Source organism: Phyllobates terribilis, unplaced genomic scaffold (genome assembly GCF_046119375.1).
Source record: "Phyllobates terribilis strain yellow unplaced genomic scaffold, ASM4611937v1 Scaffold_8__6_contigs__length_399053987, whole genome shotgun sequence".
Lineage (NCBI taxonomy): Eukaryota > Metazoa > Chordata > Amphibia > Anura > Dendrobatidae > Phyllobates > Phyllobates terribilis.
The window spans coordinates 398,139,703-398,156,702 of NW_027362768.1; the positions used below are offsets into that span (position 1 = coordinate 398,139,703).

A 17,000-nucleotide genomic window follows, 5' to 3' on the forward strand; every position below is an offset into this window, starting at 1 on the left:
TTTGTAAAAAAAAAGGACGGCGGTTTACGTCCTTGTCTGGATTTTCGTGAGATTAACAAAATTATGGTACGCAATCCTTACCCACTGCCATTGATTCCTGATCTGTTTAACCAGTTATTGGGGGCCAAGTGGTTCTCTAAAATTGACCTTAAGGGGGCATACAATCTGTTGCGCATGAAGGAGGGTGACGAATGGAAGACTGCTTTTAACACTCCTGTGGGTCATTTTGAGAATCTGGTTATGCCTTTTGGTCTTACTAATGCTCCTGCATTTTTTCAGAATCTTATTAATGACATCCTTAGACCTTTGATCGGCAAAAATGTGGTTGTGTATTTGGATGACATTTTGATTTATTCGCCAGATCTGGAGTCTCATTGGCGGAGCGTACGTGAGGTATTACAGTTGTTAATGGACAATTCGCTTTTTGCTAAGCTGGAGAAATGTGAGTTCGCTGTACAGAGAATTAGTTTTTTGGGCTACATTATCTCCAGCAAAGGTTTTGAGATGGATCCGGTTAAGGTTCAGGCTGTGCAGGAATGGCCTAGGCCTATTGGTTTGAAATCGATACAGAGGTTTTTGGGTTTCGCCAATTACTACAGAAAATTCATAAAAAAATTTTCTAGTATTGTCAAACCTCTGACTGATCTCACCAGGAAAGGTGCTGATGCGGTTCAGTGGTCTTCTGAGGCCATTGAAGCTTTTGTGTATCTCAAGGAGAGGTTCACCTCTGCTCCCATCCTTATGCAGCCTGATGTGACTAGGCCGTTTTTGGTTGAGGTTGATGCTTCCTCTGTGGGGGTTGGCGCAGTATTGTCTCAGGATAACGGGGATGGATTACATCCCTGTGCCTTTTTTTCAAAAAAATTTTCGGAGACTGAACTGAATTACGATATTGGTAATCGGGAATTATTGGCTATTAAACTCGCATTTGAACACTGGCGCCACTTCTTGGAAGGTGCGGAATTTCCCGTTCAGGTTCTTACGGATCATAAAAATCTGATATATCTTGATGCTGCCAAGCGCCTGAATGCCCGTCAGGCTAGGTGGGCACTGTTTTTCTCGCGGTTTAATTTCTCCGTTACTTACATCCCTGGTACTAAGAATGTTAAGGCGGATGCCTTGTCTCGCAGTTTTTCTCCCATAGTCGGTGCTGAGAAAGAGGAAAACATTTTACAAGAAGGTGTTGTGATTGCTGCTTTAGACTCCGTTTTGGAAGATGAGATTCTTAAAGCTCAGGAGAATGCACCATCTAACACTCCTCATGGGAGGTTGTTTGTGCCTGGGACCTTTAGGAGAGATTTGTTTGTTGAGTGTCACGAATCTCGGTTGGCAGGTCATCCCGGAATCTCTGAGACCAAGAGACTGGTGGGTCGCAGTTTTTGGTGGCCTGGATGGCAGAAGGAAGTCATTAAGTGGGTGCGCCAATGTACTATATGTGCTAGATCTAAGTCCTCACATACTCCTGCTGCGGGGTTGCTTTGTCCTTTGGAGGTCCCCAGTGCTCCTTGGACACATTTGGCTATGGACTTTATAACTGACCTTCCCTCCTCTGAGGGTTTTACTGTCATCTGGGTGGTCGTGGACCGTTTTAGCAAGATGTGTCACTTGGTTCCCTTCGTCAAACTGCCCTGCGCTAAAACTCTCGCTAAGGCCTTTGTCAAGGAAATTGTCAGACTTCATGGCGTTCCTACTGACATTGTTTCTGATAGGGGTCCTCAGTTCGTGGCTCGTTTTTGGCGTGCCTTTTGTGACAGGTTGGGAATTCATTTGTCGTTTTCGTCCGGATATCATCCTGAATCTAATGGCCAGACAGAAAGGAAAAACCAGGATGTTGAGCAGTTCTTGCGTTGTTTTGTGGCAGACAATCAAGAGGGGTGGTCTGAGTTTCTGCCACTTGCCGAATTTGCTCTGAACAATCATACATCTTCTTCTGCTGGTTGTTCGCCTTTTTTTTGTTGTTCTGGGAGACATCCGTCGTTTGGGTCGTTCTCCAAGTTGGGATCTGCCGTGCCTGAGGAGGAGAATTTTTCTGGTGATTTGGAAAGAGTTTGGACGGATGTGCGTGGTAATCTTCAGGAGGCCAACAGAAAATCTAAAGACTACTTTGATAGGAAACGACAGGAGGTTTTGTTCGCTGTTGGTGACATGGTTTGGTTGTCCTCTAGGAATCTGCGGTTGAGGATTCCTTCTAAGAAATTGGGTCCCAAGTTTGTAGGGCCCTTTAAGGTGCTTCAGGTTGTCAACCAATCTGCTGTTAGGTTGGAGGTTCCTACCTCCTGGAGAATTAATCCGGTCTTTCATGTCTCTCTGTTAAAAAAAGCTGTTGTGTCGGATGGTGACGCCTCTGCCTCTGTTCCTCCGGTGGTGGAGGACGGGGAATATGAAATTTCTCGCATCCTTGACTCTAGACGGTATAGAGGTAGTTTGCAGTATCTTGTGGCCTGGAAAGGTTTCGGACCCGAGGATAACTCTTGGGTGAGGTCAGATGATGTTTCCGCGTCCAGACTTATCAGAGCGTTTCACAGGAGATTTCCTGATAAGCCTGGTCCTAGGGGATCCGGAGGATCCTCTTAGAAGGGGGGGTACTGTTAGAACCTTGCTGTTAGGTTTTTTTTCCTTTGCTGGTCACATGACCTTGTTGGCCTATTTAATCCTGCTCCGCCCTTCTGGCTTTGCTGGACTTCATTGTATATCTACTTTCTAGCTAGCCTGTGCTCTGTATCTAACTCTGTTAGTTTGCTTGGTCTACGGACCTCTATGTTCTATCTATTTTGTTTGTTCGTCTGTCTGCTACTATTTCTGTTAGGAGGTGTCCCATATTCCTCCCAGTCCTTAGTACTTGTAGGGATTCCCTCCTCACATCTATAGGTCTCCGTACAGACTAGATTAGGACTTTAGCAGGTCTGATCGCAGGATCAGGTTCCCTGTTACATCGTAGGGATTCAGCTGAGTCTTATAGTAGGGACAGATCTCCTCTCTTTCCTTAGCTTTGGTAGCAGAACTTAACACCATTATGCAGAAAACAGCACGGTTAACATATACACGGATTCCGGATACGCATTCGGGATAGCCCACGATTTTGGAGCAATGTGGGCGAATAAAGGGTTCATAACAACAGCGGGTACCCCAGTAAAAAAATGCTGAGTGTGTTCGCAGATTGATGTTTGCCTTAACCCTCCCAAGACAAGTGGCCATCTTCAAGGTCCAAGCTCATGGACCCCAAAACACGGACATCGCTCGAGGTAATGCTTTGGCAGACCAGAAAGCCAAAGAAGCTGCTATGATGGAAGTGAAAGAAGCTGAGTATACCACTCGAGCTCAAAGGAGACAGGCCCTGCGTGATCTGGCACAGGTAGAACCAGGGGGGCCACAAGACGCTGTAGTCCCTGGTCGGACACCTACTGACAAGCTTATAGCCGAGCAAAGATTGGTATCCAAGGAAGAATTAGGAACATGGAAGAGAGAGGGTGCAAAGAAAGAAAACGATATATGGCGAGTGAATGGACTAGTCTGTTTGCCCAAAAGAATGCATGCAGCCATTGCAGCCTGGGCCCACGGTCCTACACACAGAGGCAAGAATCAGGCACTGCTACTTATTCAGAAGTTTTACTGGGCACCTGGGATATCAACAATGTTGTCCAACTATAACAAAAGTTGTCTCGTCTGCCAGACCTGCAACCCCGGAAGAACAGAAGTCGTGCCATCAAAACACCTTCCTAAACCAGACTACCCCTTCCAGAGACTCCAAGTTGATCATATACAGTTGCCCAAAGCAGGAAGATATGAGTACTGTCTGGTAGTGGTAGACGTTTTCTCTAATTGGCCCGAAGCATTCCCTGTGCCCAACATGACGGCAAAGACTACGGCCAAGAAGTTGATCTCAGAAGTTGTGTGCCGGTATGGAGTCCCAGAAGTAGTGGAAAGTGATCAGGGCCCCACCTTCGTAGCCTCAGTCTACCAGGAACTGTTGACAATGATAGGATCAAGCGTGGCCCTGCATACTCCATATCATCCACAAGCCAATGCCAAGGTAGAGAGAATGAATGGTACCCTGAAGAGAAAACTGACAAAAATGATGCAGGAGTCGACTGAGGGATGGCCTGACTTGCTCCCCATTGCTCTTTACCATGTCAGAACAACCCCATTGTCCAGACATGGGTTGTCACCGTATGAGATATTGTTTGGAGCTATACCCCCAATAGCTTCTTACTGTCCACAAGAATTGTCTCAGTCCAATGATAGAGTTATTCAGTTTGTAATCAATCTCACTAATGAATTAACTACCACCCATGCTATAGTTTCTTCTTCCATTCCAGATCCTGAAGCCAGTAGTGCCTGCCACCGTATAAAACCTGGAGATCAGGTATTGTTCAAAAGACACGTAAAGAAGAGCTGCCTAGAACCATCCTTTGACGGCCCTTTACCAGGCAAAAAATAAACCTAGGGCTAGTTTGGACAAGGCTCAAGATCATATAAATTGTACTGAAGAAAGTGCTAAGTACAACAGTATGTGCGAAGTTTATGTAGTCAGAGCACATGTTCCTGTGCGGTAGGGGCTACGCAATCTAGGCAGCATATATAAAATAGGTTACATTAACACACATCGATACCTTGGTATGAAGTACCAGCAGAGAGCCAGAGGATAGGTGTCCACCCCAACGCGCGTTTCGGCGAGCCTTCTTCAGAGGGCATGTAAAAAGTATAAAGTGTAGAAATAACAAAAATCAGAGTTTGCGTGTTCAGCTTACCCTCACTAATCCGGAATTGGCCAGGACCAATAATAAGTGTTACCGATCTAATGATAGTAACAAATGCTCATCGCTAGTACTGAACCTTGAAAATCCAACCCAATGTGATCTAGGGACCTATGTTCTGGGTCTATGGCAGTCTGAAAATATAGGGAATTTGTATCTAGGACATTTGATACTAAAAGATGTCGCTCAGAAGCCCCACATTAGCCCTGGTATGCCCTCAAATCCTCTACACCCAAGTAAAACCCTGGGTAAAAAAATACCACCAGGCCAATCAGTTCATTTGTCAACTGCAGAAACCTTTTTGGTAGAGACAGGGTATAAAAACACCAATCTCTGGGTTAAATGGACTCAATATACTGCTAAAACCAATAATCAATCACACTGTTTTGTATCCATCTAGGATCAGTACTCTTACACGTGAGAGATTCTGCAAGGCCTCATCTAGGATCAGTACCCTTACACGTGAGAGATTCTGCAAGGCCCCATCTAGGATCAGTACCCTTACACGTGAGAGATCCTGCAAGGCCCTCATCTAGGATCAGTACCCTTACACGTGAGAGATTCTGCAAGGCCTCATCTAGGATCAGTACCCTTACACATGAGAGATTCTGCAAGGCCCCATCTAGGATCAGTACCCTTACACGTGAGAGATCCTGCAAGGCCCTCATCTAGGATCAGTACCCTTACACGTGAGAGATTCTGCAAGGCCCATCTAGGATCAGTACCCTTACACGTGAGAGATTCTGCAAGGCCCCATCTAGGATCAGTACCCTTACACGTGAGAGATTCTGCAAGGCCCCATCTAGGATCAGTACCCTTACACGTGAGAGATTCTGCAAGGCCCCATCTAGGATCAGTACCCTTACACGTGAGAGATTCTGCAAGGCCCCATCTAGGATCAGTACCCTTACACGTGAGAGATTCTGCAAGGCCCCATCTAGGATCAGTACCCTTACACGTGAGAGATTCTGCAAGGCCCCATCTAGGATCAGTATCCTTACACGTGAGAGATTCTGCAAGGCCCCATCTAGGATCAGTACCCTTACACGTGATTCTGCAAGGCCCCATCTAGGATCAGTACCCTTACACGTGATTCTGCAAGGCCCCATCTAGGATCAGTACCCTTACACGTGAGAGATTCTGCAAGGCCCCATCTAGGATCAGTACCCTTACACGTGAGAGATTCTGCAAGGCCCCATCTAGGATCAGTACCCTTACACGTGAGAGATTCTGCAAGGCCCCATCTAGGATCAGTACCCTTACACGTGAGAGATTCTGCAAGGCCCCATCTAGGATCAGTACCCTTACACGTGAGAGATTCTGCAAGGCCCCATCTAGGATCAGTACCCTTACACATGAGAGATTCTGCAAGGCCCCATCTAGGATCAGTACCCTTACACGTGAGAGATTCTGCAAGGCCCCATCTAGGATCAGTATCCTTACACGTGAGAGATTCTGCAAGGCCCCATCTAGGATCAGTACCCTTACACGTGATTCTGCAAGGCCCCATCTAGGATCAGTACCCTTACACGTGAGAGATTCTGCAAGGCCCATCTAGGATCAGTACCCTTACACGTGAGAGATTCTGCAAGGCCCCATCTAGGATCAGTAACCTTACACGTGATTCTGCAAGGCCCCATCTAGGATCAGTACCCTTACACGTGAGAGATTCCGCAAGGCCCATCTAGGATCAGTACCCTTACACGTGAGAGATTCTGCAAGGCCCTCATCTAGGATCAGTACCCTTACACGTGAGAGATTCTGCAAGGCCCCATCTAGGATCAGTACCCTTACACGTGAGAGATTCTGCAAGGCCCCATCTAGGATCAGTACCCTTACACGTGAGAGATTCTGCAAGGCCCCATCTAGGATCAGTACCCTTACACGTGAGAGATTCTGCAAGGCCCCATCTAGGATCAGTACCCTTACACGTGAGAGATTCTGCAAGGCCCCATCTAGGATCAGTACCCTCATGAAAGTAATGATGCCAATTTTGATAGTCCGAGTAAACCATGAAGCGGAACTCACTGATATAGTCAGGTCAGTTAGGAACAGGTACAGACGTGCAGCCATAGAACCAGAACTGTTTGAAGACCCCCACGTTTACATAGATGCCATAGGAGTCCCAAGGGGGGTGCCTGATGAAACACCTATGATTGGAGAAGCTTGCTGCACATGTGTCCCCGATGAGACCGCTCCAACTGGTAAAGGGACTCAGCTATTGCAAAAGCTCAATTCACTATCTAAAGAGTTGAAGGCAAATTCTGGAGTACAAGACCCCTGGGGAGACTGGTTCACTTGGATAGGTTCGCTGAAAGGTACTCTGGTCCAACTTGGTATAGTTAGTCTGACTGTGCTCGTTTTGGCTGCGGTTGTTGTGTTCTGCTTTATCCCTTGTTGCAAAAAGATGTGTAACAAGGGCACCAATGAGACCATAGCCATGGCCACACTTCCAAAAGTCCTATACGGCCCGGTGAAAACAGAAGGAAAATCAATACCCACTGTCAGGGACGGCACCGGCAGGATCATACAGTATCCCACTGCTGCCACCAATTTGTCAGGGAATCCCCAACACACACAGTCAAGACGACACCGGGGAGATCACACAATATCTCGCCATGCCGTCACGCTGTCCATATTTCGTCCGGAGTCGCGAGCACGCAATCCAGACTACTCTCTATGTAGGTATCAGTAAGCGACCAGTGAGCATATGGCACAACACCCTGGGTTCCACGGCCTGGAATCCGTGTTTAACGCCCTCCGTACGGTCACTGTCAGCTTCACGATAGCCCAATTATTAATACTCTCTGCCACCACCGGCCGAGTTTGAAATATAATACAGGCCTGGCCGGACGCCTGCGTTTTGGTAGCGTATATGGCTTCGGGGGAGGGAACGATTACAGAACAAAAGAAACAGAACTATTAAATTTTATATTTAATCCAAAAGGGAGGCAGTGTTTAGGAAAAATATATACAAGGATGTTACAAAGGGGACATTAAAATACATAAGCAGTTACATAAAATAAACAGGGTAAAAAGTGAAACTTACACTATAAAGTTCGCTGCGATGACTCAATATAGGTGGAGGAGGGGCTCTCCAGTTGGAATATGCTGTTATTGAACAGGACCCGTTGCTTATAATTCTTATTCCCCCCTGGCAATGAGTGCTCCTGTCTTCTCCATAGATTCTTTTATACCTAAGGGGAGATCTGGCCACACGCCCCTTGTGGTGACATGATGTGGGCCGGTCTCCAGCCTGTACATTTTTATTAAAAACGCTGACTTCTGCGATAACTCATCGCTCGTTGATCGCAGAAGCTTGCAAACGACGCCATTTTTACCCTTATGATTTTATCTTTATTTAGATATCAGACATCACATAGCTGCAGTCTGCCATTCTCGTGTTTTGCGCTGCAGCTCCCTGATTTTGGTTACAGTTCTGGAAAAGTACCTATACATTCCTGGGCTGATTTGGTCACTACACATATGGGTCCCGTCACTGTCGGACCTATGGAACTCACAAGATTTCATATTTCATATCGGAGTCATCATGTCTGCAAATTCCCCTTTGAGGCTTGGGAAGCAGCTTCAACAGTTACACGCAAATTAGTGCAAGCCTGCATTTTAATTACCTCATGCGTCTTTCAGGGACAAGATGCTTGCTTCCTAACGAAGTTATAACACTCCTTGCCTGGCCTTGTTTGCATAAACGATTTACCAGGCGTGGACTAATTGGGGCTTTTGTGCTGAGCAGAAGGGGAATAAGGGAGGGGGGTGAACATCTATCTCAGGCAGATATGGACGAACATTTCCCTGATATTGATATTTTATAATACTCCTGACACCCACCCTTATGGTAGAGTCTCCTCCAAATAAAGGGAGATTCAAATTGAGAAAGCTGATATAATTGATACAGATATGAAAGTGGGCCCATACTCATATCTGGTCAAGGCCTGTAAGGGGGATGGAGGTGCCGCAGAAAGCTCCAGTCTGATAACATGGAATCAGTCTGAATGAAGACCAACCTCCCCTGTGCCTCTAGAACATGGGATCGTACCCACAGAACCCTTGACCAGGAATGTTGGGCCCACATAATCAATATAATTGATAAAAAATATATTATCAAGGGGGGACTGTGAAGTATGGACTGGCTTTCCATGGTGATAATGATATTTTTATCTATGAAGGACCCCCTTCCCCCTTAAGCATTATATCTTTCTGCCTAAACCAGTTTAACAGATACAGAATCCACTTTGTATAGGAATGTGTCCAGGAATGTGTCCACGCTTGACAACGACAAGACAGCACCAGAACCAGATGAACTGCTTCATTGTTGTTCCTAATATGGGCAAAGGACTGAACTCTGGGTTGTGATTGGCTGATGGGAACTAGGAAGGAATGTCTGTAAACCTATATAACCTGTCTATGCAATACAAGGGTTAGAGATTTCCATGGAATCCTCCCAAACTGAGACCTGTCTCTATCTGGTTCCTTATTGTCTGCTCGAGCCTAAAATATTTGGAAACCACCTTGATGACCTTGAGGACCCCCTGGAGGTCCCCCCAACACCCTCTGTGATGTAACCTGGTGTATTTCTCTAGTGCACGTTGCAGTAAGAGGACTGATTGGTGCACCTGGGACCGGGTTACGGGTAGCTTGGAGAGATGGGCGGGTCCAGATACCCACATACCTCACCTCTGGGTTACCAGCCTATATAATGGAGGCTGTTTGACACATGGTCTGTGTGTTTGGAGGGAGAAGGCCTCCTGTGTGTTGTGGTCTCCAGACAGAGCCAGGATACTGGACGCTACCCAGCCTGTGTGACCACAGCGCTGGCTAACCAGAGACTTTGCTAAAAGGACTGTTTTCTTTGTGGTTTTGCCTGCACTAAAGGCTGTTTGTTTGCATTTTGCTTTTAACCGGTTTATGAAGCCAATAAACCGTGAAGACATTTAAAGGAACATGCCCCCTATTTTGCCTCTCATCGCACCTGAGTGAGTACAAACCCCACAATTGGTGATAAAAGTGGGGGCAGGATTCCAGGAAAATGTGTACCTGCCACAGAGATCGGTGGATGTCCTTGGTAAAGGCCGCCAGCCAACCAGAGATGTCTGGCAGCATGGAGGAGCTCCTCAAAAACCTGTTGCAAAGCCAACAGCAGCAACATCAACAGCACTTGCAGACCCACAGCGAATAAACCACACCCACAGCCAATAAGCCACACCCACCTGATCTAATAAACCACACCCACTGCTATAAACAACACCCACAGCTAATAAACCACATCTACCTGTCACGCTCAGTGTGGGAAAGACTAACTGCAACACAAAGGGAAGAAGGGGAGGAAGCCCAGACTCTAGGGAAAAGGGGAGTGGAGACTCCTACGCAGATCTAATATCACCCTGCCTACCTTACCGTCCCTATATAGGTTCGGCATCTATCGCCGAGCAGGACCCTAAACCCTGGATGTCCCTAGAGCTTGGCCCTAGATAGGGAGGGGTGAGCACTGGTCAGGCCCCACTACAAACTAAAGACAATAAGGGAGACAAACAAAGCAGACAACAGAGGTGTAACGCCGACTGTCCTCCAAGGGTACCAGAGAAGAAGCCAGCCAACAACTAGTGCTCCAAGCATGCACAAAAGGTACACAGAACTATCACCGGTGATTCCCTGGAGGAAACTGAGAGTTTTTAACTCCCATGCAAGGAAGTCAATTAGCAGCAGGAGAGAGGTCGCCACTGGGTCTTAAAGGAAGAAGGATTAAGAAGGTGTCTGCAATGCCAACAGCAGTGACCTTCTACAACCAGATCCAGAGCGACTGGCTATTACACCTGATCACCCGTGACACCACCTGATCTAATAAAGCACACCCACATCTAATAAAGTACATCCACAATAAACCACACCCACCTGATCAAATAAACCACACCCATAGCTATAAAATTTCACACGCAACTAATAAACCACACCCTCAGTTAATAAACCACACCTACTGCTAATAAACCACACCTTCCGCTAATAAACTACACCTTCCGCTAATAAACCACACCCTCAGCTAATAAACCACACCTACTGTTAATAAACTACACCTTCTGCTAATAAACTACACCTTCCGCTAATAAACCACACCCTCAGCTAATAAACCACACCTACTGTTAATAAACTACACCTTCTGCTAATAAACTACACCTTCCGCTAATAAACCACCTTCCGCTAATAAACCACACCCTCAGCTAATAAACCACACCTACTGTTAATAAACTACACCTTCTGCTAATAAACTACACCTTCCGCTAATAAACCATACCCACAGATAACAGACCACACCCTCAGTTAATACACGACACAATCCGCTAATAAACCACACCTACTGATAATAAACCACGCCTACTGCTAATAAACCACGCCTACTGCTAATAAACCACACCTACTGCTAACAGACCTGTTTGGCGCATTAGACCTGGCATGAATACGCAGGAGAAAGTGAGCGTCTGATATCCGGTAATGATTCCCTGCCAGACACAGCTCCCGTCCGTCCTCGGGAGGGCAGAGCCTGTGGGCAGCACTACACGTACACACTGAGCACCGCAGATGAGGGGGCACCTACCTCCACCAGGTGGGGCGTGGGGTTGAAGCCGCAGAGGTTGCACACTTGCTTCTGACACGAGGTGCAGCTGTTGTAGTTCGGGGCTTCGCCGGACCCCACGTTCAGTTCCGTTTTGCACAATGGGCACACAACTTTCGGCACATCCTTTGGCTTAGCATGTTCACTCCTCCCAGGTTTGTGAAGAGGGGAGCCTCCGGCCCGGCCCAGAGCTGGGGATACTGATCCCTGGGGTTTTGAACTCAGTTCCTTACTTGCATCACTAAAAACTATTTTTGGAGGCACTTTCCCCGGGGACTGCTGACTTTGTGGGGTCGGCTCAGGGACAGATATTAATGTGCTCGCCTGATTCAAAAGAGAGGCCCCAAAGCCAAAGAGCTTTCCTGTCAGCCCCTCCTGGGCCTGGTCCTGGGCACCATGGGCTGCAGATGCAGGGGGTTTAGCAGGAGAACTTCCCAGACTCTTCTTCTGCTCAGCCGGGGAAGGCTTTCCTGGAGAATGCTGAGGCGAGCTCCATAGCGCCTCCACAGGAGGAGAAGGCTTCGCTTGTCCTTGGCTGATTTGTTCTCTTTGCTGGGTGGGCTGACATTTTCCATGTGGATGAGACACGGCTGAGCCCTCCATCTGTGCACTCCCCAGCGATGTCTCCGCTCCAGCCTTTACCTGGGACTGGTGTTGGGTTGGGGGCTTTTGCTGGGTTTGGTGTTTACCTTGAGCTTGTGTTTGGTACTGAACTTTCTGATGGCTTTCAGTTTGATCGTGAGATTGAGAGTGCGGTTGTTGGTGACGATGCTGCTGCTGGGTCTGCGAAAGGGGCTGCGGGTGATGCTGGGATAAAGGGGGCTGCTGCGTGGAGGGCAGGTGTGGGTGATGCTGGGATAAATGGGGCTGCTGAGCGGAGGGCAGGTGCGGGTGACGCTGGGATAAATGGGGCTGCTGAGCGGAGGGCAGGTGGGGGTGATGCTGGGATAGAGGAGGTTGCTGTGCGGAGGGCAGGTGGGGGTGATGCTGGGATAAAAGGGGCTGCTGAGAGGAGAGCGGCTGCGGGTGATGCTGGGATAAAGGGGGCTGCTGAGTGGAGAGCGGCTGCGGGTGATGTTGGGATAAAGGGGGCTGCTGAGCGGAGAGCGGCTGCGGATGATGCTGGGATAGAGGTGTCTGCTGAGAAAAGGACGGCTGCGGGTGATGGTGGGATAGAGGTGCCTGCTGAGCGGAAAGCGGCTGCGGGTGATGGTGGGCTAGAGGTGCCTGCTGAGCGGAAAGCGGCTGCGGGTGATGGTGGGCTAGAGGTGCCTGCTGAGCGGAAAGCGGCTGCGGGTGATGGTGGGCTAGAGGTGCCTGCTGAGCGGAAAGCGGCTGCGGGTGATGGTGGGCTAGAGGTGCCTGCTGAGCGGAAAGCGGCTGCGGGTGATGCAGTGCAGGAGGAGGGGAGTGTGACAGTGGGAGCTGATGAAGGGACTGGGACATAGTTGGTTTCATCTGCTTGGCTGGAGACACTGAGGGAGACAGAGGAGAGTGGAGCTGCTGCTGGCTCTTTGATCTGGTTGCAGTCGTCATGTCCATCCCAAGAGCCCTTTGCATCTGGCAATTCAGGCATAGCCATTCCTTCACCTGGAGAGAGAGAGTAAAAGAGAGTAAGTCACAGAGCCAGTGACACAGATGGCGAGTTTAATGTGCAATCAGAATTATGACCTAAAGAGGTGACCTCACATGTACATAAAGAAAAAGACAGCAAATAAATCTGTGCGCACTCCTCAATGCTCCACGAAGGAGCAGCACCATTAGCACGCAACACCCAACTCAACACTGGAGAGACCGACCCAAACGCAACATCGAAGCGACCGACCCAAACGCAACATCGAAGAGACCGACCCAAACGCAACATCGAAGCGACCGACCCAAACGCAACATCGAAGCGACCGACCCAAACGCAACATCAAAGCGACCGACCCAAACGCAACATCAAAGCGACCGACCCAAACGCAACATCAAAGCGACCGACCCAAACTCAGCACTGGAACAATCGATTCAAACACAACACTGGAGCGTTTGATCAAAACACCGGAGCAACCCACTCAAACACAACTCTGCAGCAACCAACCCAAACACAACACGGAGCAACCAAACCAAACACAACACCGAAGTGACCAACCCAAACAAAACACCAGAGCAACCGACCCAAACACAACACCGGAGCAACCGACCCAAACACAACACCGGAGCAACCGACCCAACACAACACCGGAGCAACCGAAGCAAACACAACACCGGAGCAACCGACCCAAACACAACACCAGAGCAACCGACCCAAACACAACTCTGCGGCAACCAACCCAAACACAACATGGAGCAACCAAACCAAACACAACACCGAAGTGACCAACCCAAACACAACACGGAGCAACCAAACCAAACACAACACCAAAGTGACCAACCCAAACACAACACCAGAGCAACCGACCCAAACACAACACCGGAGCAACCGACCCAAACACAACACCGGAGCAACCGACCCAAACACAACACCGGAGCAACCGACCCAAACACAACACCAGAGCAACCGACCCAAATACAACTCCGCGGCAACCAACCCAAACACAACACCGGAACAACCGAACCAAACACAACACCGAAGTGACCAACCCAAACACAACACCGCATCAACAAACCCAAAACCAGAGCAACTGATCCAAACACAACACTGGAGCAACCAACCCAAATACAACTCAGAAGCAATTGATCCAAACACCGAAGCGAGCGGCCCTAACACAACACCAGAGGGATCAATCCAAACACCGGAGTAACCGACCCAAACACAACATCGGAGCGATCAATGCAAACACCAAAGCAACCGACCCAAACACAACTCTGCAGCAACCAACCCAAACACAACACCAGAGCAACCGACCCAAACACAACACCGAAGTGACCAACCCAAACACAACACCGAATCAACAAACCCAAAACTGGAGCAACCGATCCAAACACAACACTGGAGCAACCAACCCAAATACAACTCAGAAGCAATTGATCCAAGCACAGAAGCGAGCGGCCCTAACACAACACCAGAGGGATCAATCCAAACACCGGAGAGACTGACCCAAACACCACACCGGAGCAACCGACCCAAACACAACATCGGAGTGATCAATGCAAACACCAAAGCAACCGACCCAAACAACGGAGGAACTGATCCAAACACCAGAGCAACTGACCCAAATACAGCACCGGAGTGACGGATCCAAACACCGGAGTGTGAAGAATATTAAAGATATAATCCCATGTCAATCAGTGTGCCCTGTTTGGCGGGGGATTATAGAAGTCTACAATGTACAGCTGTAACCGGACACTTTTGCAGCTAAACAAGAAGAGAGGGGGCTGAGGGACAGTTAGTGACAAAACCCCCACCCTCAGCTGTGGAGCTGCCATGCGGCATGTCCTTTGTATCAGACATGCATACCATGATGGGGTATCAAGAGGTGTCATGAATACCAGGATGGGGGATAAAGGGGTGCCATGCATACCAGGATGGGGGATAAAGGGGTGCCATGCATACTAGGATGGGGGATAAAGGGGTGCCATGAATACCAGGATGTGGGATCAAAGGGTGCCATGAATACCAGGATGGGGGATCAAGGGGTGCCATGTATACCAGGATGGAGGATCAAAGGGTGCCATGAATACCAGGATGGGGGATCAAGGGATGTCATGAATACCAGGATGGGGGATCAAGGAGTGCCATGCATACCAGGATGGGGGATAAACGGATGCCATGAATACCAGGATGCGGGATCAAGGGGGTACCATGCATTCCAGGATGGGGATGAGGGCCATGTATAGCAGGATGGGATGGGGGCCACGTATACCAGAAAGGAGGGGGCCATACATACCAGGATGGAGGATGTTAAAAGAATTGGGGGACATTACCCCAATACCAGTGTCAGCAGCATACCCCCTCCCCCATAACAGGGCATCATGACCACAGGTTTTGCTTACATTTTTTTTCCTATTTTCCTACTCTAAAACCTAGGTGCGTCTTATGGTCCGGTGCGTCTTATAGTCCGAACAATACGGTATATGCCAAACTAGAAAAATTTATTTTTGCCGTTCAGGAGGTGCAGTTTTTGGGGTACTTATTGTCATCTTCGGACTTTCGGATGGATCCGGAGAAGATCCATGCAGACCTTGATTGGGACCATCTCGAGAACCTGAAGGCTCAACAACATTTTCTTGGCTTTACTAATTTTTACCGGCAATTCATCCAAAATTACTCAGTAATCGTGAAACCCTTACTGACTTAACTAGGAAGGGGTCTGATTTTTCCACATGGTCGGATGCTTACCTCCAGGTTTTTTCTTCCTTAAAGAATCATTTTGCCACTGCACCTATACTCAGTCAACCCGATGTTTCCCAACCCTTTATTAAGGAGGTTGATGCGTCGGATGTCGGGGTTGGGGCTGTGTTGTCTCAGGGTTCATCCCCTGGTAAATGGCGTCCATGCACCTTCTTTTCTAAAAAATTGTCTTCGGCTGAGAGAAATTATGATGTGGGTAATAGGGAACTTTTGGCGACCAAATTGGCGTTCGAGGAATGGCGACATTGGTTGTAGGGGGCTGTCCATCCTATTACTGTTATTACAGACCATAAGAACCTGTCATATCTCCAGTCAGCTAAACATCTCAACCCTAGGCAAGCCAGATGGTCCCTGTTTTTTACTAGGTTTAATTTTGTTGTCAATTTTCGTCCAGGGGTCAAAAATGTCAAGGCTGATGCTTTGTCCCGGAGCTTCCCTGGTGGTGGTGACCATGAGAACCCTGCCCCGATATTACAGAAAGGGGTAGTCATTTCGGCATTGTATCCGGAACTGGAGGGTGAGGTGTTGGGAGGCTCAGGGGGACGCCCCTGCCTCCTGCCCTTCAGGAAGGTTATTTGTACCATCTAATTTGCTCGTCATCCAGGTGGTAAGGCAACCGTGGACCTCCTCTCTCGTCGTTTTTGGTGGCCGGGGTTGCATCATGATGTGGTTGAACAAGTATCTACTTGTAGTATTTGCGCGCGTTCTAAAGTATCGCATACCCGTCCGTCTGGTACTCTTCTTCCGCTACCTATCCCTAGCAGGCCATGCACACACTTGTCCATGGATTTTATTACTGACCAACCGGTTTCTGCAGGCAAAATGGTGGTTTTGGAGGTTGTAGATAGGTTCAGTAAAATGGTTCACTTTGTCGCATTACCTGCACTTCCAAATGTCAAGACACTTGCTCAGGTGTTCATAAATGAGATCGGTTCCCTCCGATGTGGTGTGAGATCGGGGGACCCAGTTTGCTTCCAAGTTCTGGAAGGCATTCTGTTCTCGACTGGGGGTGCAGCTGTCCTTTTCCTCTGCCTTCCACCCTCAGGCGAATGGGCAGACCGAGTGTGTCAATCAGAATTTGGAGACCTATCTCAGGTGTTTAGTCTCCGAAAATCGGGAGGATTGGGCATCCTACTTACCGCTGGCAGAATTTGCCATTAATAATCATCGTCAAGAATCCACTGGCAGGTCACCGTTCTTCGGTGCATACGGTTATCACCCACAGTTTGGTACCTTTAGTGGGGGAGAAGCTTCAGGAGTTCCTGAGGAGGTACGGTTTGCTTCGTCG

The 17,000-nt window shown here is 48.4% G+C and overlaps 1 protein-coding gene across 2 annotated transcripts in view; it reads right to left on the reverse strand.

The window, feature by feature from the left end:
* The window catches only part of BSN (bassoon presynaptic cytomatrix protein), a 518,262-nt gene that overhangs the window by 417,203 nt on the left and 84,059 nt on the right, over positions 1-17,000 (reverse strand). For both annotated transcript variants that reach the window (XR_012247824.1, XM_073645231.1), the window contains exon 3: positions 11,362-12,969. Coding sequence is in view for 1 of the 2 variants with exons in the window: in XM_073645231.1 (XP_073501332.1) it covers positions 11,362-12,969 (1,608 nt within the window). In the remaining variant the exon portion in view is untranslated. The remainder of the gene's footprint in view (positions 1-11,361; positions 12,970-17,000) is intronic.